This window comes from Orcinus orca, chromosome 6 (genome assembly GCF_937001465.1).
Source record: "Orcinus orca chromosome 6, mOrcOrc1.1, whole genome shotgun sequence".
NCBI lineage: Eukaryota > Metazoa > Chordata > Mammalia > Artiodactyla > Delphinidae > Orcinus > Orcinus orca.
This window is the reverse complement of record NC_064564.1, coordinates 99,734,720-99,756,394: the sequence shown is the minus strand read 5'-3', so window position 1 is coordinate 99,756,394 and position 21,675 is coordinate 99,734,720. Positions and strand designations below refer to the sequence as shown.

At 36.8% G+C, this 21,675-nt stretch overlaps 1 protein-coding gene across 2 annotated transcripts in view; it reads right to left on the bottom strand.

Annotated features, from left to right (window-relative positions):
• KIAA1958 (KIAA1958 ortholog) overlaps positions 1-21,675 on the bottom strand; it is a 178,964-nt gene that overhangs the window by 41,609 nt on the left and 115,680 nt on the right. The window contains exon 3 of one of the 2 annotated variants that reach the window (XM_033427434.2): positions 9,529-9,612. The exons of the other annotated variant lie outside the window; for it this stretch is intronic. Within the exon in view, the coding sequence (XP_033283325.1) occupies positions 9,529-9,612 (84 nt within the window). The remainder of the gene's footprint in view (positions 1-9,528; positions 9,613-21,675) is intronic. 2 annotated transcript variants of the gene reach the window in all.

Sequence of the window (21,675 nt, the reverse complement as noted above, 5' to 3'; positions counted from 1 at the left end):
AAATACTAAATATTCTTATTAAATGCGATTTAAACAATACGCCATGATAACCAACAAAGATAATGTATGTGCCTCATAGTCTTCTGTTATTACATTGTTCAACCTAAAATATCTAGATCAAGGGAAATTATGCTGCTACATTGTCATTCCATTGAATTTCTCAAGTGTCAGGGAAAAAAAAAGATTTAAGGGGGGAATATTAGGAAAGTTCAGAATTCTTGCTTTCTCTTTTTGCAAATGTTTCCCTTTCAAAGAGTTGGGGAAAGTGCAGAAGGAAAGCTGACCTGGAATCATACATATGAAGCAAGATTTTGAAGTTGGCATCACTTGACAACTATAACATTTCCTTCTGTAGAGGCCACTAAGTGCTGGTTCAAAATATTAAACAGCTAAGTACATACTTTCACAAGTCACACAAATGTTGACCGGCACAGCCTCTTAGCACAGTTTTTCAGTTTAACTACAATAAGTGATAGCAGCAATGGTTAACAATTCCACATAAATACCACAAACACACATATGAAAGAGCACCTAAAACATGCAAAATCTCAACAGCGACATCACTGAATATACACAATGCATAGAAATTGTAATGGTTTTTGGCAAGATGGTGTTTTTTTTTTTGTAACAAATACTTTATAAAACAAAAGTTCTTTTGTTATAAACGCTATTTAAAAAGTTGTAATATAATGAACTGTAGATATAAAAGTTCACTTAATCTGAGTGGATTAATACTAAGATGAACCTGCTACTTTATCCAGTATAAATAATCAATTATAAATTAATTTCTAGTGGAAGTATGTTAAGGTATTTGATTTATAAAATTTAAGAATTACAGAAAGTAAACAGGCATAAAAATCACTTAAATACAGTATGCACAATTACTGTTAGGATTCTATATTGCTGATTCTTCCTAATTCTACTTACCACAAATAAATAAACTATGCCAAAGCATTTTCAAAGCTCTTTGAAATGAGTGTATGATGGTAAAAATTTCTAATTCCAGTGTAATACAAAGAACATTAGAAGTCTAGTGAAATTCAACACTGAATTCAAGACATATAATTCCACTGTACCTTTTTAACATCCTAGAATTTCATCTTTTTTCTTCAACTATGATCTGGTAAACATAATTTATAAAATAAAAATTTGTTAGATTTAAAAAATACTTGTTTGAATTGCTTTTTAGAGGAGTAAGCTGGGTAATATAAGAATTTACAAATAGTTTGTATTTCTATGTCCTCCTGCTGTAGGTTTCTTTCTTTAGTTCTCATTTTCTTTCCCCTTCCTATCTCTAAGTAAATTCACTTCAGAAACATCCTAATTACATTGACAGAAATTTAATCCTTTTGATTGAAAATGTTCCAAACCTTCAAGATGATCTTTTATACTTTCCATAGACTAAAAAAGGGTATAGTACACTGTATTCAAAACCAATAATATAGATGCTATGTAGCTGGGTATTCAAAAGAATACCACTTTAAATAAAAAGTTACTTTTCAGTTCATAATCTATAACTGGAATTCATATACTTGAAAACTGTAGTTTGTTTCCCCTCCAGAAATGAAAACAATATAAATGGAGAAGGCTGAGACCTGTTCCTTAAAATAAAAGGTGATTCCAGTTAGAGATTATCCCATCAAATCTCAAAAAGAAGTTGCTAAAAATTAAGGTGTAACATTACACAATGAAAAAAAGTTCACGTGCAAAATAGCCTATTTGGAAACTGGCAGCTTGAATCTAGTCCTTAATAGAAACTTGTTTGAGAGCTTAAAACACTATTAAAATTTTCAAAACAAGGATACCCCTTCTTACTCAGTGGGAAGGTAGGGTTGTTTTTCCTCCCTAAACCCTACCTATGGACTGGAAGTCAAGGTGCCTGGATCCTAGTTCTGGCTCTGATTCTAACAAAGTGTGTGCACCTGGGCATCCATCTAATCTCTCTGGGACTGATTCTCTCTTCTATAAAAGAAAAGGGATGGATTAGATTAGATGTTTTGAATCTTATTTTCCAGCCTGGCACACATGAAGGATGTGATAGAGGTAGTAGGTCATTCAGTCTAGTGAGTCTCAAAGTAGGAAGGTAGGGGTATAGGGAACATGAGAATTCCCGGGGGATCTGTGTTTCAGGATGTGTTCCCTTTGCGATCTCCATCCATCTCTGTCCTCCTTGCCTCCTCCCCCCAAGAAGACATGGTGACTCCTATTCTTCACAGCACTGAAAAAATCACTGGGCTAGATGATCTCTTAGGTCTTTTCCAGGTCTAGCCTCTATGATTATAATTCACTCAACAAAGATGATGGTTACTTTAATACTCTGACCTATTTTTTTTTTTTTTTTTTGCGGTACGCGGGCCTCTCACTGTTGTGGCCTCTCCCGTTGCGGAGCACAGGCTCCGGACGCGCAGACTCAGCTGCCATGGCTCACAGGCCTAGCCGCTCCATGGCATGTGGGATCTTCCCGGACCGGGGCACGAACCCGTGTCCCCTAAATCGGCAGGCAGACTCTCAACCACTGTGCCACCAGGGAAGCCCTAATTAATATTCTGATCAAATTAGTACTCTGACCTAATTAAAACTGAGTCTAATTCAACAAAGGCATGGTTTACATAAAAACTCAATTTAAATGTATTAAAATGCTTTCTTTTAAAAAAATAATGCAATCTTCAGTACCAAATTAGGTCTTTTCTTCAGCTTTGGCAGGCCCAATTAGTCAATTTATAAACAGGATGGAGTATGAGAAATTTTGTTTATCTTTCTTCTCTCTGCTTAAAAAAGTAAAATCAGAGTTGTTGGCAGTTTACCAATATCATCCTCTCTTTTCTGTTTTTATATCAGTAGAAATACACCAACCACCAAAGGATGATATATGCAGTACATTTCTTTACCCCAGTTATGTTCTATGGCAAGGATCTCTTAAAATCACTCTATCTTCATCACTTTGCCTTATGAAAACCTATGTAGTCATATCATCTCGGCCGGATCCAATGGGGAGGAGAAGCAATTATTCGAATACCATGCATTAAGGGAAAAACAACAAAAAAACAATTGAGGATGCCCTTGCCAATGATGTATTTCTTAATAAGTAACTATCTACATCATATCATATGGTAGATTTGTGGAGATATATCTTGTATAAAGGAGTTCTGTTTGAGAAAAATCTTTTAAACTGATTGATACAGAACTTAATTCCTTAGATTTATAACTAGTTTTTCAAGAAGGAACCTTTTAAAACACACCTTAATGTAATAAATTATCATACACTGCCCTTGATTTTTTCCCCTAGGCTTAGCAATTTATTTCCTTTATTACATGGTAGAGACTATTTATTTACAGATGTTAAGTATTAAAGCTTTGTTTTGGCTAGAGGAATAAAGATCAAAGTGCTCTTTTCCTGTAGATAAAGAAAACCAAACAGAAGAAGGCTGATTGAAATCAGAACTGTTTGTCTTTTAATATCTAAAACTGTAGAGATAGTCAAACTAGAAAAAATCTGAATGGCTTTAGTTGATCTCTAATACTGAGAATCATAAAGATACTATTTCCCCCCAAAAGCTTTCTGTTAAAAACAATCTTGACTGATTAAAAAACAAAATAATAACAAAATCCTCTATTAAATAATTTGCTGGCACCAATTTGCAGAGAAGACCAAACTCCCTGGCAGATCGGCAATCAATATTCATACCTGGTGGATGACTATATCAGCTTCTAGGCTTAAGAGAGGTATTTCCTCTGCCCAGAACCTCCCTCTTCTCTGTCTGAATTATAAGGAACTCTTTTGAAATAGGATTTTTGGTTTATATGGGGTAAAAACAAAGGACAATCATTTGTTAAAAAAATATAATTAGGGACTTCCCTGCTGGTCCAGTGCTTAAGTGGTTAAGATTTCATGCTTCCAATGCAGGGAGTGCAGGTTCAATCTCTGGCTGGGTAACTAAGATCCCACATGCCGTGCAGCACAGCCAAAAAAAAAAAAAAAAAAAAAAACCAACCATATATATATATATATATATATATATATAAAATTATTTGTCCATATACACATTCACCTCCATGACAAAATTAAGAGTTCTTTAAAGAATGACACAAACTTCTGCTCTCTACTCATGGCGAAGGGGAAACAAACTTTGCTGAATGTTCCATCTCAAAATAACCACAGTTAGGGGGCCTATATAATTTTATGCTGACAAACATGCCAGGGGATGGCACTGCTCTCAGTCAATTCAGAGTTGAAAGAATATTGATGATTTTATTATACAAGGGATTCCACTTACAATTTATCACTTCAGAGAATCTAAAGAAGCACAGTAAATCACTTTGTGAACAGGCAGCCACAGCAGAAAAGGTTAGTGCGTAATGGTAGCTGGATATAGTTTCAGATCCTGATACCCTTATGTATTAAGTAATGTAGGCAACCTATCTGACTTCTCTGGATTTCCTCATTTATAAAAGAAATAATGATACTTACCCTCACAGGTCTATTGTAAGAATTAAGTGAAACAACTTACAAAAGCACTCAGTACCATGGTACGTTGTAAGTACTTAATAAGTGACACTCATTGATGACAGTCTGCACATTCTTATGCATTGTGCATCTATGTGAACACAATGGATGGTGTAGAAATGGCTTTACCTTATTACTGACTTTAAAACAGGCTCTAAAAGATCCTCCACAAAATACTCAAAGCAGTATTACGTATTCTACAGCAAACCAACATATTCAATGGCTAAATAATGGACAAACTGTGTGAGTAAAAATTTGAGAAACTATGCAAAATAGTATTGGCAGATAGTTTTTTGCTGGGCTCTCAAAAATGAAACCAAACTTCTATTACAGTATCTTTTATAAATGTTTTGAAAGCAGGAACTATTTTGTATATCTTTGTACCCCTCTTAGTGTCTAGACACTAGGTGTTCAAATATTTGTTGATAGAACTATAAATTTTCATCTCAGTGAAGTCATCTGATTTCATGGCATCTAGAACCTAAGCCATATGACTTAATTCGATGAAAGTATCAGCTAACCATGACCTAGTTGAAAAACCAGAGACCTGATCTATACTAGAAAACTTTCAGACTATTCTTTTGTAGATCAGGAAGTGATTTAACATGGGGAAAATTTAACACAGGGAAAACTAACTATAATAAAAATATTTTAAGTACCTGATATATTATAAATCATATTCAGACCACCCCTACTAACTATGATAACAGATGGACTCTTAAGAATAAGCTATGTTGGATAAACAACCTAACTCTCTCTAACCTTTTCAAGTATTATGTTTTTTTTTTTTAAACTGCTACCATCTATGATTTTCAATAGCCAGGCACTCCCATGAATATAGAAGAAAAACAATTATGCAGTTTATGTCATCCAAATGCTGACAGATGGGTTTGGCATTTTTGTTGTAGACAGTGCAAAACTTCCAGAGTCATGTGAGGGGCACTGTGGAATTTCTTACATGACATTACATTGACCTTAAAGCGTAAACTGCAAATACAGTTTTATTGTTTTTGTATGAACCACAGGATTGCCTGGAAAGGCAGCATGTTCAGTTACAGTGAACACCTGCCGGACTGTTGAATTTTTGCTAAAGCACATACACGATTTTGGCATCAACCACTGCCGCAGTATGGATGTAATTTTTTAAAAAGTTAAAATAGCAAATAATACATATGGTATCTGGCAGTAGTATATCCTCAGTATTGTTTGTACAAAAACACAAAATTTAGAGGTAGTTGCCACTACTTTTTCATAATTTAATTATCCCCAAGAGTTACAATAATTCAGCTAAAATTCTACCAAGCCATTCTTCGTAAAACAGTTTTCTAAATTTAAATGTCACAACGTTCCTATTTGGTTTGAGTTATCAAAGCAAAATATAAATAAATAAAAAATAATTCACATTCTCAATCTGCGTTCTTCTAAATGAAACTGCTATAGGATTAAATAAGAGAGAGATTTTCAGTTTAGTACCTCAATATACACAAACAGGAATTCAAAATTTCCCAGTTCTGCTTTCTCAGTGCATACTGACTAACCTTCTTCCCCATGACAAACTTACTTTGCTGTCAAAAACAAGAGTTTTTATGCAGAAACAAAATGCACAAACACATTTTAAATGTTTTACAGAAATCTTTTTTTTAAAATGAGAGGTAACCTATGTTAAAAAAAAAAAACAACTTATTTTTAAAACAGAGTTCTTTCACAGTAGGCTGTCATGTGCACTTCTGAGCCCATTACAGGGTAAGAAGAGGAAGGTTTTGTTAAGATAATTGGAAGAATGAGGCTCTGTGGTTCAAAATGACCAGAAGAGGGGGGACGAGGGGACACTGTGTGCCTTCATGAAAGATCACTCAGCCTTCCTTTTAATCAGACAGACTTGAGAGATGGGAAGGCACCATGTCCTCATCTCCAGCTCAAATCACTGGAAACTAATTACGGGTTGGAACTCAGAAAGGTAAATAGAAAAAACTCTGGAGTCAGATGACAGTACCATCTCCTTAGCTATAACCTGCTACAGCTTGATCTCAACATAAAATGGAGATAATTAATCTTCTTTTCAAAGTTGTTGAAAGGATTAAAGACCATGTATACAGAAATAAATACGTATGTATTGAAATGTCTGAAGAAATATTTACTAAAATATTAACAGTGGTTATTTTTGGCTGGCAGATTTATGAGTACATATTTTGTTTTGTTTATGCTCATCTGGATTTTCTAATTTTCATAAATTAGTATTACTTATATAAGTGGTGCATGTAAGTCACTTAGCACACACGGTGCTGGTACACAGACTGGCTCAAAAATGGTGGCTACCATCATTATTAATACAAAAAGATAAAAGCAAAGTATCCTGCTCTTTCTTCTTGTTTCTGGATGCCTCTTTATGGAAGGAAAGTCATGAAATGAAGTAGATTGCATAACACAAAGGCCACGGCAGACTTCCCACTCCTGAGCCAAAGGAAAGGTCACAGCTTATTAGAGTAATGGGTCTTTATGTGTTTATGACTTAGTGTTGGGAAGAGCTGCCTAGCCATGGGAAAGCTCAGCTAACATGATGATTTAGCAAAGCAAATCAAAATGAAATTTGTCCTGGTCTGGTACAATAAATTAAAACATAAAATACCACCTAGCTTCCTAGCTAATGTGAATTATGAGGATGCTCTGAAGAACAAATACTTCCCAAATGAACGCCCAGATCCAACAAAGTGATTAAGATTTGGATTTTTTTTTAATGTGTTAATGATTATACAAGATAGGAACCTAGCTCATCTAAATTATTTTATTATTGAAGTATCTCAACTAATAATTCACCATAGGCTTGAAAATAAAGACCTTAGAAAAACCACCACAGAGTTGTTTAACCAAAATTATAATTATTATAATTGCAGGATTATCACACATAAATGCATTTGTATTTACTGTAGAAGAAACTGCACATTTTCAAGGTTTGAATTCAGCTAAATTTGGTAACAAAATGTTGTTACCTAAAATGAGTGTCAATATTCCTTTGATCTCAACTACAGAGTCAAGTAATCCCCTAGGGAAAACAGACTGAAGTTCAATGCTTATAAATAAATAATTCAGGGGATTTGAGCTTTGAAGAGTATGAGGTTTTTGTTGTCTTGACTAGTGCTTCTAGAGTTTTAGTAAGACTTTTCCATTCTCTACTTTCTCTTTATGTTTGATATACAATCTAATGCTTGGGAACATTTTCAAAGCTTTGGTAGTTTTAAATTTCTTGTAAATCTGATAATCAAACTTCATTTACATTGATTTCTTAGAAAACAAAAAAAAATTCTCTCCAGGTTCAAGCACAACAGTAAAAATGAGCTAGTAACAGTCTTTTTTGCCATAATATTGGACTTCGCATATTATTTTAAAATTATATAGTTTCCAAAAAGAATGGCACCTTTATTCCCTCCTTCTACCCTCCTCTGCCCCCAAAAGAAGTTAGCTAAACATCTAGATTTTCATAAATTGCAAAAAATGAGGCACAGAGACTAAAATCTAATTATGCTTTAAAAAAAAAAGACTGTAAATAATTTTTCTAGCTTATACCAACATTTTCTTATTCTGGATCTGACAGTTTTGTGTAAGCAGTAAAGTTAATGTTGTCTCCTGATTAATGCAGAATTTTAAAAATTAAAAAAATAATGCCATTTATTAAGTAGACTAAAAATGAGAGGTGGGGTGGGAAGGAAAAGCAGGAGTTGAGGACACAAGTGTCTAGGCTGACTTTCAGTTTCCTTTTTGATAATTTTTTTAAAAAATGGAATTCTTTCTCTACTTTGTGTTGCCTGAGAACCACTATGGTTTTGTAAAGTCTATAACAGTAATTATATTTAATCACCACGAGTACATTTGTTTTAAGCCTATGAATACTACGTTAGTAATACTAAACTATCTCCATTGGCTTATTTGTAAAAAGAAAAATATATTATATATTTATATTCTTATAAAGTTAACACTGAGGGCCGAGGAAAGGGAACGAGAAGCAGTGTTTAATCACAGTTTCTCTGGACTCAATAACCAGACTGGGGTCTTGCTCAAGCCACCTGGTCAAGCAGTGTCTGAGGAAGAGTCATAGGAGGCAGAGACGATGAAATTGCCGCTGTTGGAGTGCCCGGCCACTGACTGGGCGGCCTGCTGGCTCAGATTGTTACAGATAAGCACCAGCTGGTTGCTCTGGGCCTCGGACAAGGTGCTGCAACTCTGATACACGCTGAAGTTGGTTTTCCTGCCAGGGATGTTCCCCTTCTCACACATGGTCTTCACCATCTTGGCCAGCTTGTTCTTGCCGAGGGCCTGGCAGTTGTACCAATGCAGAGCCGCCAAGTTCACGACCGGCTTAATGGACAGGTAGAAAGGGGCATCCTCATAGCGCATAGCAGGAGGACGCCGTTGGGCATACTCCTTATAGTCTTGTATGGGGCAGGTCTGTGGAGCATGCTGGGTGGCATACACACGGGAGTCTGTCCCCCCTCTCTTGGTTTTGGCATTTAGGTCACCAGTGTCTTGACCCATCCACTCCAAGTACTCCAGCCCCGTTTCTGTTACCCGGAGCCGAATATCACCCCACTTTAAGGTAGACCCGTGGAAGCCCGTACAGTGCCCAAAAGCTTTTGTGTTGTTGAGCCAGACGAGGTTGAGCAGACCCTCAGGGTTATAGCGGCTTAGCAGTCCCCTTTTCCGCAGAATGAGCTCATCAGCAAAGGTGAGCTTCATGGACTTGTGTGGCTTATTTCCTTTTCCTTTGCAGCGGAGTTCAATTTGCTTCTGTTTCAGGGCCTCTTGGGAGCGCTTGAATTCCTTATCCCTGGTGATACTGTAGCCATACCTGTGTTCTTTTAGGTACCGTTCAAGTCCACACTGGTAATTGGCCAAGCTGTTGGGTTCATACTCGGATCCATCCTTCTGCCTGGCATCCACAAAGAAAGAGGCCAAGTAGGCATCCAACTCCTTGCAAGGGATGACATAAATCTCTCTTGTTTCAGAAGGATACTTGGAGATGAGGAACTCCCGGAAATTGCGGAGCGCGGTCTGCGTGCTCCGGATGGTTTTCTCATTCTGCTCCCTGCTGAGCTCAGCTGCTCTTTCATCCTGGTCTGCAACAAATTGGGGAGGGGAGGGATAAAGAGGGTGTTGATGAGTTCAGACAATGCACTTTCTACTCTGAAATAAAGTTTCCTTTTATAATGAAAAAGAGAAAGAAGGAATCAATTTTACAGAGATTACTAATAAATGTTATTTACATACCTGTTGCATTATAATAGCCAACTTCAGTTTCACAAATGATGTACTAGACAAGAGACGGCCCACTACAATCAAAATGAGCTTCTCATGTCATTGGCACATAGTTTAGTGCACGAAGATTTGTGGAAAGAGTGGGATTAGAGGCAGCCTTCGTTTTAGGAAAAAAGACAGAGGTGTGCTATTTACCCTAATGCAGTGTGCGAGGGCCCCATCAGAGCAACACACGTATTTTAAATCACTTCATTTGTGAAACCAGAGGTTGTACTGGTTCCATTTTATTGAATTAAACAAAAATATTCGAATCTGTTATTTAGCATTATCTCTAGAGATCTATATTTAAAAATTACTAAATAGATCATTTACAGCAGTTAACGAGACACATTCTACAGCAATTCAGGTAAACGTGGTTTATAAATATTCTATATGTAATTGCAGGGCAGTTTATAATAAGTGATAAAAATATTTTGTGTTTTGCAAAATGAAAACAGACTCATAAATACAGAGAACAAATGGGTGGCTGCCAGACAGGAAAGAGGTGGGAAGGTGGGGCAAAATAGGTGAAGGGGATTAAGAGGTACAAACTTCCAATTATATAAATAAGTCACAGGGATATAATACACAGCTTAAGGAATATGGTCATTAATACTGTAATAACTTTGTACAGGGACAGATGGTTACTAGATTTATTGTGGTGATCATTTCATAATGTATGCAAATGTCAAATAATTATGTAATACACTTGAAACTAATATAATATTGTATATCAACTATATTTCAACACAAAAAAACTTGGTGTTTTGGGAAAGTAATGAGGATAAAACTTCACAGCTATAAAGACAGGACAATGAAATTTGAGTAAGGCTATTATAATCAAGATGTAAGGAAGGGGTATGTCTCTTGGATAGTTTAACTTTATTAATTTATTATTTATATTTTGCCACCAAAGACCGGAGGTGCCTCTTTCCATTATGGATCACCCATGATTAAGTAGTGTTGCTCTGGAGTAGTGGTTCTCACATTTTAGTGAGCTTCAGAATCACTCAGGATGTTCAATCAAAATCAGATTCCTCTATGCTCAGGATGAGGTTCAAGAGAACACACTGGGAGAAAAAAGATCTAGTGCTTATGGCTTATGAAGGAAGCCCTACTCTGTTTTACTAGATTTTTTTCTTTACAATGATTAAATTCAGTGATATCATTTAAATGATTTTCTCTCAGTAACATGTAATTTAAATTTGGGATGTTAACATTAACAATAAAATCATTTTGTCAAAAATGACCACAATTATGTCAGACATGGTCTGGGTGGAACTCAAAAGAGAAATTCTAAATATGAAATTACACAATAGAAAAAACAGGCTATCCTATTGATGTTGAGAGGCCAACACTAAGGTTAATTAAAAACAACATAAAAATGTAATTTCTGATTCTAAAGTATAATATAAAATTATTTTGTTTATCCCAATTATTTTATTTAGGAAAACTTTAGATTTTTAAGGCTGCTCAGTGGGAAGTCTTTGAAATAACCACATACAATAAGAAAAATAAAATTTCGAATAAACTGAATTTTATTCACAAACACTACTTTTTGTATTACTATACACATTTATGAATGTCCATATTATTTTAAAATGACAGTTGTAAGGTATAATTGCCAAAGTTCTCATAACTTTACAAAATGAAATGAATTAAAAAATCACTAAACTAGCTAATTAGATATTTTTATAGGCATATTTTTTGAGAGCATATTTCCAAAATTCAAATACACAACAGTATATTTTATCCTTCATTAGACTTAACTTTTGGCTATGCTATCTTCTTCCAGTTGAACAATAAAGATGTGTATCTTTCCTTTAGAAAGGTGAAGCCACATGTAACCTTTTACCATGCTAGCTTCCGTGACTGTTTACATGCAAAGCCAAAGGGGTCAGCACATCTGTTTACTGTGGCTACTTGTTCAAATATCTATCACAACAGTCTTCAAACTTTAAACAAAGACTTTCTAAGAAATAAACATTCAAAGACAATTTTAGGGAAAAACATTTCCAGTTCTTCAACTTTCACATGGAATCCTTTCTAAAATTTAGTTTTCTGAGATGAAGACCGAGTTTTCCATCCCAAACCTACTGTGTTACATACTCTGGGGCATTAAAGACTTTGAGGAGCCAAACAAAATTTAGAAGTTATAAATCGATGATTAAATCCAAATATTGTCCACATTCTTGTCCTTCTCTGTCTTATACACATTCTGATATAGGTGAAATTTGCCATTGCAAACAGGGTATTTGGCCTGAATTAAGGTGTACTGAATTCAGGATTTTTGAAAGGGTTTTAGGTTAGTGAAGTTGATTCTTTTAATTGGAACTGGAATATTCTGCAGGACTGCCAAAATGTTCCAGATAAAGTAGAAGCTTAAAATTTTATTTAATTTTTTCATATTTAGCATGCTTTTGTTCACAAGATGCCTAACAATTATTATCAAATCATATGAAATACTGATTCTAGTTACAGTCAATCCTCATCATTTCATAAAATATTCAATATTTTCTACCTTTTTACAAAAATAAACTGACTGAAACAGATCCACATTATTAGCACCCTGCTAACACACTCACAGTTCACCAACACCACAGCACTACTTCAACATCCTCAGCCCAGCATTTCCAAGCCTTTTTCTACTTTCTATTTGGTCTCAATCTTAGTTAAGAATCTGTGATATGGTGATTTATAAAAAAAAATATATATATATATATATATATTTGGTCTTCGTCCAGGTTCTTGGCACAGAGCTCATAAAAGCCTTAGAATTTTCTGTGATGAGGGCGATCAATGTGTCTTTTGTTAATGTTCATGAGGTAACTTTTGGAAAGCACCTACGGGTAGGGGCTGGTTGTCAGTGGAGGCAAGCAGGAGATTTCTGGGGTGGAACTTTCAGTCCTAGCCTACTTCTCCACCTTTGGGGAGGGGAGAGAGGCTGGAGATTGGGTTCAAACACCAATGATTTAATCAACTGAGTTTATGTAATGAAGGCTCCATGAAACCCCAAAAGGACAGGGTTCAGAGAGCTTCCCGGCTGGTGAACATGTGGAGAGTGGTACACATTGCCCTGAGCATCTTCCATGTGGCTATTCCTGAGTTATGTTCTTTTATAATAAATTGGTAATCTGGTAAGTAAAATGTTTCTCTGAGTTCTGTGTGCTGCACTAGCAAATTAATCCCTGCCAAGGACGGGGGCCTTTGTAATCTTCTATTTATGATGGGTCAGTCTTATAGGACTGAGCCCTTAACCTGTGGAATCTGATGCTACCTCTAGGTAGGTAGTGTCAGAAGTGAACTGGATTACAGGACACCCAGCTGGTACAGGAGAATTTCTTGGTGGTGTGAAACCCCTCTACTGCCCAACATCAGAACTGGGTATATAACTGTAGAGTCATTCCATCTGTAGGAAAATAAAAGTAGAGTGTCACATTATTATATCCTTTCCTAACAGCCTGGAATTCACCACAAGAGGAGGTTGGAAGGGTAGAGAAACCCTCATTCATTTTGCATGAATAGGGGGAAGTAAATGGCTTTAAAGTCAAGTAATAGTAATACGCTTTTTGGCTAATGACAAAAATCAAATAAAACCGGGGAAGACTGATAATAAAATATAGAACTGTTAATAATTATCTTGCATTTATCTCTAGTTTTAGAAATTCTTCTGATCCACTTCCTTTTAAAAACTTTTTGTTAGGTATAACATGCATACAGTAAAGTAGACCAGTCATTAAGTGCGTGCAATTATTCTTCACAAATTGAGTCCCATGCCTAGATCAAGAAAAAGAGTATCAGGAACTTCCCTGGTGGTCCAGTGGTTAAGACTCAGCACTCCCAATGCAGGGGGCCCGGGTTTGATCCCTGGTCAGGGAACTAGATCCCGCATGACGCAACTAAGAGCCTGCATGCCGCAACTAAACGATCCCGCACGCCGCAACGAAGGTCTCACGTGCCACAACTAAGACCTGGCGCAGCTAGCTAAAAACACAACACAACATAACATAAGGAAAAGAGTATCACTAGCACCTCCGAAACCTTCCTCACATCCCCTTCTTCCAGTTGCTCACTCCCACCAAGAATAACAGCTATCCTGACTTGAAATAGCATACGTTTGTCTGGCCTGTTGTTATAACTTATATGAATGAGATCTTAGAGGATGACCTCTTTTGTGTCTGGCTTCTTTTGCTCAACATTATGTTTGGAAGTTTCATCCATATTGTTATGTAGTTGTAGATAATTTATCTTCTTTACTGTGTAACATTCCATTGTGTGAATTTATCACAATTTATTCTTCCACTCTATTGAACATTTGGGTAGTTTTCAGTTTAGGGCTATTTCCAATAAAATTGTTACGAACACTCTAGTAGGTGTCTTTTGGTGAGTCACATGGATGCATTTTTTTGGGTGCATACTTAGAATCAGAACTGCTAGGTCATAGGAAATCACATGTTATGCTTTAATAAATACTAATAACCAAGTTTCCAAAGTGGTTGTACCAACTTGCTTTCTCCATGAGTGTGAGAGCTCAGATTGCTCCATATCTTCAGCAACACTAAGTAATGTTAGTCTTTTTTATTCTAGCTATTCTGTTGGATGTGTAATGCTACTGCACTGAACTTTTAAATTTTCATTTCTCTGATGACTGATGAAGCTGAACAGCTCTTCACAGGTTTATTGTACACTCAGATATTTGCTTTTGTAAAGTGCCTGTTAAAGTTATTTTCTACTGGACTGTCTGCCTTTAATGGTTTTTAAAATTTTTATTGTATTTTATTATTTATTTTGGCTGTGCCGGGTCTTAGTTGTGGCATGTGGGCTCTTAGTTGTGGCATGTGGGATCTAGTTCCCTGAACAGAGATCAAACCCAGGCCCCCTGCACTGGGAGCACAGAGTCTTACCCACTGGGCCACCAGGGAAGTCCCTGGCCTTTACTGTTTGCAGGAGGTTTTAACATATCCTGCGTATGAGTCTTTGTCAGATAAATGTATTACAAATATCTTCTCTGAGTCTGTGGCTTGCCCTTTCACTTTCTTAATAGTGTCTTTTAAAGAACAAGAGTTCTTAATCCTAATATAGTCCAATTATCAATTTTTTCCCTTTATGATTCATGCTTTTTTGCATCCTGTTTAAGAAATTCTGCTTATTCCAAGATCATGAGATATCTATTTCTTCCAAAAGCTTTACTGTTTCAGTCTTTACATTTTGATCTGCCATCTACTAGAACATCCATCTATATGTTCTAAGATAGAAATTAAGAGTAATTTTTTATATGGACCTCGATCCTTTTGATTTTAATAAAATTTGAATAAGCAATACAGCATATGGTACAGTATCTAAAAGCTACAAATGGGTAGAAAGTAAAAGTAAGTCCCCCTCTCATCCCATCTCCTTGTCACCGTATTTCCCTCGACATGGGAACCAATGTTACCAATTTATTGGGTATAATTTTGGGATTTTCTATGCACACACACTTATTCTTCTCCTTTCAAAAAGGGTGGAGGAATATACTATGCATCCTATTCTGCAACTATGCATCCTATTCTGCACTTTGCTTTTTACCATTAACAATGTATTAGCAATAGCTCTATATCATTACACACACAGTTGCCTCAATCTTTCTAATAGCTGTAAATAAAGTATTTTATATGGATACACTAAATTTATCTGATTCCCTGCTGATGGATTATCTGCATTATTTCCATCCTGTTCCTATTATAAAAAATGCTGCACTGGGTATCCTTGTATACATGACATTTCCTACACATGAGCAAGTATATATACAGAATGAATTTCCAAAAGTAGAACCGCTATATTGTTGTTGCCCTGTACATCTGCTGCGCCAATTTAACTTCTGTGATAAGGTATGAGAGTGCTGGTTTAATCATATCTTCCGAGATATAAGGTATTATCAAACTTCTTAATCTTTGCTTATTTAATTTGTAAAATATACATTGTGGTTTTTAAACTTTCATTTCTTTTATGATAAATGACATTTAACATTTTCAAATACTTATTAGCCCCCTATATTTTCTCATTTTCTATCTGTGGATTCTTTCTGTCCTTTGTCCATTTAAAAAAATATTTATTTATAGGAGCTCTAGATATATTTAGCCTTCTTTTTCTTCTTATTATTATACTTAGCCCTGTGTAATGTATATAAAGATGTGTATATGCGTATTTTTTTTTGGTTGCCTTTTGTATTTGTGACTTGGTTACATTTATGGGATTGAATTTATCTGTTTTTAAAAATATTTCCTACATTTTGTGTTAGACATATTTTCCCCACTGTGAAACCATAATACAATTCTCTTTTGTTTTCTTCAAAGCATTCTTAATTTCATTTTTATTTTATTTATTTATTTTGGCCACGCCACGCAGCATGTGGGATCTTAGTTCCCCCACCAGGGATCGAACCTGTGCTCCCTGTGGTGGAAGCCTGGAGTCTTAACCACTGGACCACCAGGGAAGTCCTTTTAATATTTAAAATATTTGATCATCTGAATTAAGTTTGGTTTAAGGTAGGTACCAACTTATATTTTTTCCTAGATAGCCACCTAGCTGTTATCAATAAATAACAGTGGTGATTGTGGTTGTAGAGAAGTCAATGGTCAGCATAATCTTTCTCCCTTCGGGGTCTCTTGCTTGCACTTTGGGGGTGGGAGCTGGGTAGCTAAATGATTATTTCTTTATCTGTGAATGGCTACAACTTTACTAGGCTATATTTCAGTGTTGATCACTGTGCACCCATCTTTTTTCTGGTACACAGTGTGTCCTTTCAGGTCATAAATTCAAGCATTTCTCCACTGCCTTGTTGCAGTGGCAGATGACTTCCCATAAAGATGGCAAATGTGTATGTGGTCCTCTACTCAGTCTTGCTTCGTCTGCTACTCTCTGCTGTCAAATAGGGTCCAGGGAAGCTCTGATCACCAACCCAAACTCCCCATTCCAGTTCTTCAAAAGTGATTGTTAATTTTGCCACTCAGCAGTAGAAAACTGAGGTCTCATACCTTCATCTGAGAGCTACAGTCACAGTTCTCTTGTATCATATCCAAATCCCTGTTTCATCGCTGTGATCGGCAACCTTTCTTTATATACTGTGGTTCTAGCAGAAGACTTTTAGTTTATTTGAGAAAATGTTTCTGTTTCTCTTTCTTGTCTTGAAGTGATTTCAAAGAGAAGTCAGAAGTATGATCCAGCTGTTTGCATTTGAATGAGATCGCTGCAACTTCCAGTCCCTAACTTGATGCCATGCACTTAATAGAGATCCCATAAATGTTCACTGAATGCTTTTTGATCCATGAAATCTACTCTGAAGAAGGGTTATACTCCTGAAGATTTGGGCATTCATCAAAAACTCAGCAGTCAAACTTGATTAAATTTTGTTTGAATGTACGTGGTAAGAAATAGAACTTGGATTCTAAATAGCAACAAAAATTGTTTTCAACACAAACAAAAATGATAAAGATCACTTTCAATTTTCTTAAGAGAAGTATGTATACGGTTCAGCAAACTGAATGAGTCACTGTCATCAATAAAGAAAATGCACTGAGATGAGCAAAATGGTTTTATTATATCAAGAAAGTTGTGATTAATAACAAATTTTAAAAGCTGAATGTGGGTAAAATCCCAAAGGTCTAGAAAACTGAACAGAGAAGACAAGGTAACAGCCCAAAATATGCAAGTACAATTTTTTTTTCCTAAGCAGATCAGGTATTTAACAATTGGAAGCAAAGTTTTAAAGATGGTGAATGAGTAGGCATTAGAATCATGTTTCCTATGGCTCTCGTGAACCTAACACACCTAACAGTCTAATCACTATATGCGTCCAGACCTAAAACGTAACTTAGCTCTGTCTCCACAAACTTGCTCTTTCACCCAGTCAGTGCCTCCATCACCTACCTAAGTGCCCAAGCTGAAACCTGAGCACCATCCTTGACACCTGCTCTATCTACCCCCTTCTACAGCTAATCCATCAAGTCCTGCTGGGCCACCTCATTTCATATGCACTTAATGAGTAACTAAAACATATTAGGAATTAAGTAAAAACTGGGTTTAAAGGATGAGTGCTTTTGTGGAATTTACCATGACAAAATGACAAATGCTATGAAGAAAAATAACAGGGTACTGTGAGAAAGAATAAGTGACCCACTTAAAGACCTGAAAATGAGAAGCCAGTCATACAAAGTATAGGAGGAAGAGTAGAGGGAACACCACATGAGAAGTTCCTACAATGGAAACTGAGTTTGAGGACCTGAAAGAATGTCAGTGTGCCCAGAGTGAAGTGATTGAAAGGAGAGTGGTACAACAAGAGGTCTGAAAACTCACAGGCCGGATCTTGCCGGGCCTTGTCTGTAAGTCATTATTAATGACTTTGTATTTTATCCTAAGAAAACTAGTTGTTCAGAAAACTACATGGTCAGATTTGCATTGCTCTGTTATGATATAAACCTACCTCCTACCATGCTAAGAAAATCTTCAATAAACTCTGCTTTATATAAGTAGGGCTGAGTTCACAACTGGATGATCGGGTGGAAAACACTCCCAGACAATGAAATGATCCATAATCTGAACCTTCTTGATGGAAGCAGAAGGTCAGAGCCAGAGGGAGCAAGAGAATATCCAAGTCAACCATCACCTCCCCTCCTCTCCTCCCCAACAACAACAACAACAAAAAAGGTATTAGAAAATGTATGAAGTTTTAAAGCAGACAACTTTTCTATACTCATTTAGTCTCTATGCCCCATTAATTACATTCTTTTTTCATGTATTTATCATTTGGGAATCCTGAGTACCCAGCATATGTTCCCGCACAGCAGAGCTACCAAATGAAGACTGGGTATGAAGACTGTCTGAATATGTACTATTAAAAGAATTTTAAATCCATAGATCCTGTATATATATTTTTTTCTTTTTCTTTTTTTGCGGTATGTGGGCCTCTCATTATTGTGGCCTCTCCCGTTGCGGAGCACAGGCTCCGGACGCGCAGGCTCAGCGGCCATGGCTCATGGGCCTAGCCACTCTGCAGCATGTGGGATCTTCCCGGACCGGGGCACGAACCCGTGTCCCCTGCATTGGCAGGCGGACTCTCAACCACTGCGCCACCAGGGAAGCCCCTCCACATATATTTTGAATGACTGAACATCTCGGGCTGTGATCTGAGTTTGATATAAAAAGGGAGAACTTCTGGACATGCATGGCTTTCAAAAATGTATTCTAAAAAGGTCTGCCTTTCCCCAGACCTTCAGTTTGTATTACCTTCCCTCTCCCCACACCACAGCCTGCTGGGCTACTATTTTAGTGGTGCTGGCTGTCACTGTATCACTAGTATGGTTTTGGTTTTAAGTAGGGAGGTTGGATAAACTCTGTATGCAGAAGATGTGAGTGACCTTGGTTCTTAAAGTGGATACATTTCTTGCCTGTACCATCCTCGAGAGCCATATTTATTACTAAAACTTACTTGAAGTTTCTCAAAAGGGGAAGCCACCCCATAAACCTAGTGTAGTGAAACGGGTCTCTGATAAACGTAGCCAACAGACCGAAAAGTTTTAGATTACTGATTTCCAAGAGATCCGTGACCTGGAGCAGGGCCCCAGGAAGAGCCTCAGCACCAGCCCAGGGAATCTTTGGAGAGCCTGAGTAAAGCTTTTATGCAGACAGCTTTTCTGTACTTATTTACATAGTCTCCATGCCCCATTAATCCAATTATTTCCTCCCTTGTTAGGAGATGGCATGGAAAAACACATAATTAGTGCCGTATCTTGTGTTCTCATTAAACCTGAGGAGATTTATGTTAGATTTAAATTAGATCCATTTGCTTCTATTACTGTGGCACTCAATTTAACAAAAAATAAACTTAGCTATCACATCCCTTTTGTGATTTTATTAAAGCAATACATCTGAAGCAATAAGAAACATTTCCTGATGTTTAACTTCTTTTTAACTCATTTAAGAAGAGTATTTTGTCTTTTTACTTGATAGAGAAATGATGTTTAAATTCTCTTTATAAATCAATGAATAATAAGTCCATGAGCTTATTAAATAAGAATATATTTTAAATTTGAAAAGTAAAAAAAGCAAAAGAAATCTGGTGAGTAGATGTATTTATGAGGCTGCAGTTGGAATTAATATTTAATCCACATTTGTGGCACAGGCTCCAGGTTCTATAGGAATTCAGAAAGAAATAAGAGAGAGAGAGAAGTCAAAAAAAGAGTTTGAGCTGGGTTAGAGCTCTGTTTTGGGGAACAGGGACTTGGGTTAGGTATTAAAGGATGGGTACCATTTGGTTAAGTGGAACAGGAGGGTAGGGCATCCCAGGAAGAAACTGCATGAGCAAAGGGAAAGGTATGGGAAGGCTTGCGCTAATGAGGACTGTGAAACACCGATCCTGGTTTGGGGGTTAGAGTGGGAATAAAGCCAGGTCAGTGAGATAGACAAATGGAGGGTCTTATATAGTAATTATAAAGATATACACCAAGGAGAGGAGACTGAATATGCTAAATGCAAAAGACCTCTACATGCCAAACATTTGAAGAAGGTACTTTAAAAAAAAATAAATCAACAGCCCATTTCTCCACCTCTGACATTCTTTACTCCCCTTACGCTGTTATCTTCTTCCATACTCCTATTACCATCTGACATAATACATATTTACTTGATAACTTGTTTTAGCATCTCTCTCTGCCCACCCAGTGGGCTGTGAGCTCTTTAAGAGCCAGGACTTCGCTGCTTTATTCCCAGGGTCTGAAAAAGCACCTGAGAAGTAGTAGCATTCAGTAAACATTTGTTGACTGAATTAACAACAAAGCTGAAAGGAAAGTTACTGAGATAACTCTGTGTGTGTAATTACACAATCCACTTTAGACCAACTATACTGACTGCATCGAGAAAGGACTAAAAATAAAAATCAGTGACATAAAATTAAATTTTGCGTCTCACAATCAGAATCTCAAAGTCACCTTATCCTTTATTAAGGTTCTTCAGAGTTAGCTGTGGTCAGGGCAGGTGATCTGGATGTCTATAATAATGAAATGATTTATAAGGCCACTGGAAGCTTTTCCCAGGGCTAATTTCTCAGGAAATAAGGACCTATCAGCTCTCACACAAATTGCTGTAAGACAATATCTTTATCTTAACTATCAGGATAAGGAAAAAACAAGTAATACTTTAACAAAAGTCCATACCAGAATTAATATATCCATAAAATCAAGGGACAGCTCCCTCCCTCCAATGCTGACCTCCACTTCATTTTAAAAAATATTTATTTATTATTTTTGACTGCGTTGGGTCCTAGTGGCACGTGGGATCTTTCACTGTGGTGTGTGGGCTTCTCTCTAGTTGTGGTGTGAAAGCTCCAGAGCGCACAGACTCTGTAGTTGTGGCACACGGGCTCTCTAGTTGCAGCATGCGGGCTTAGTTGCCCTACAGCATGTGGGATCTTAGTTCCCTGACCAGGGATCAAACCTACATCCCCTGTGTTGGAAGGCAGATTCTCTCTCTTTTTTTTAAATTAATTAATTAATTTGGCTGCCTCGGGTCTTAGTTGTGGCACATGGGATCTTCGCTGTGGTATGTGTGATCTCTCGTTGTGGCGTGCGGGTTTCTCTAGTTGTGGTGCACGGGCTCCAGAGCACTTGGGCTCAGTAGTTGCAGTGCGCGGCCTTAGTTGCCCCACAGCATGTGGTATCTTAGTTCCCTGACCAGGGATCAAACCCGCGTCCCCTGCATTGGAAGGCAGATTCTTAACCACTGGACCACCAGGCAAGTCCCCAGACCTCCACTTTAAAAAGAGATTATACTGACATTATGGTGTCATCTATTAGGTACTTCTATACACATATTCATTTGATGTAAATTTTCTTATGACTCTATGTTCAAGGGAA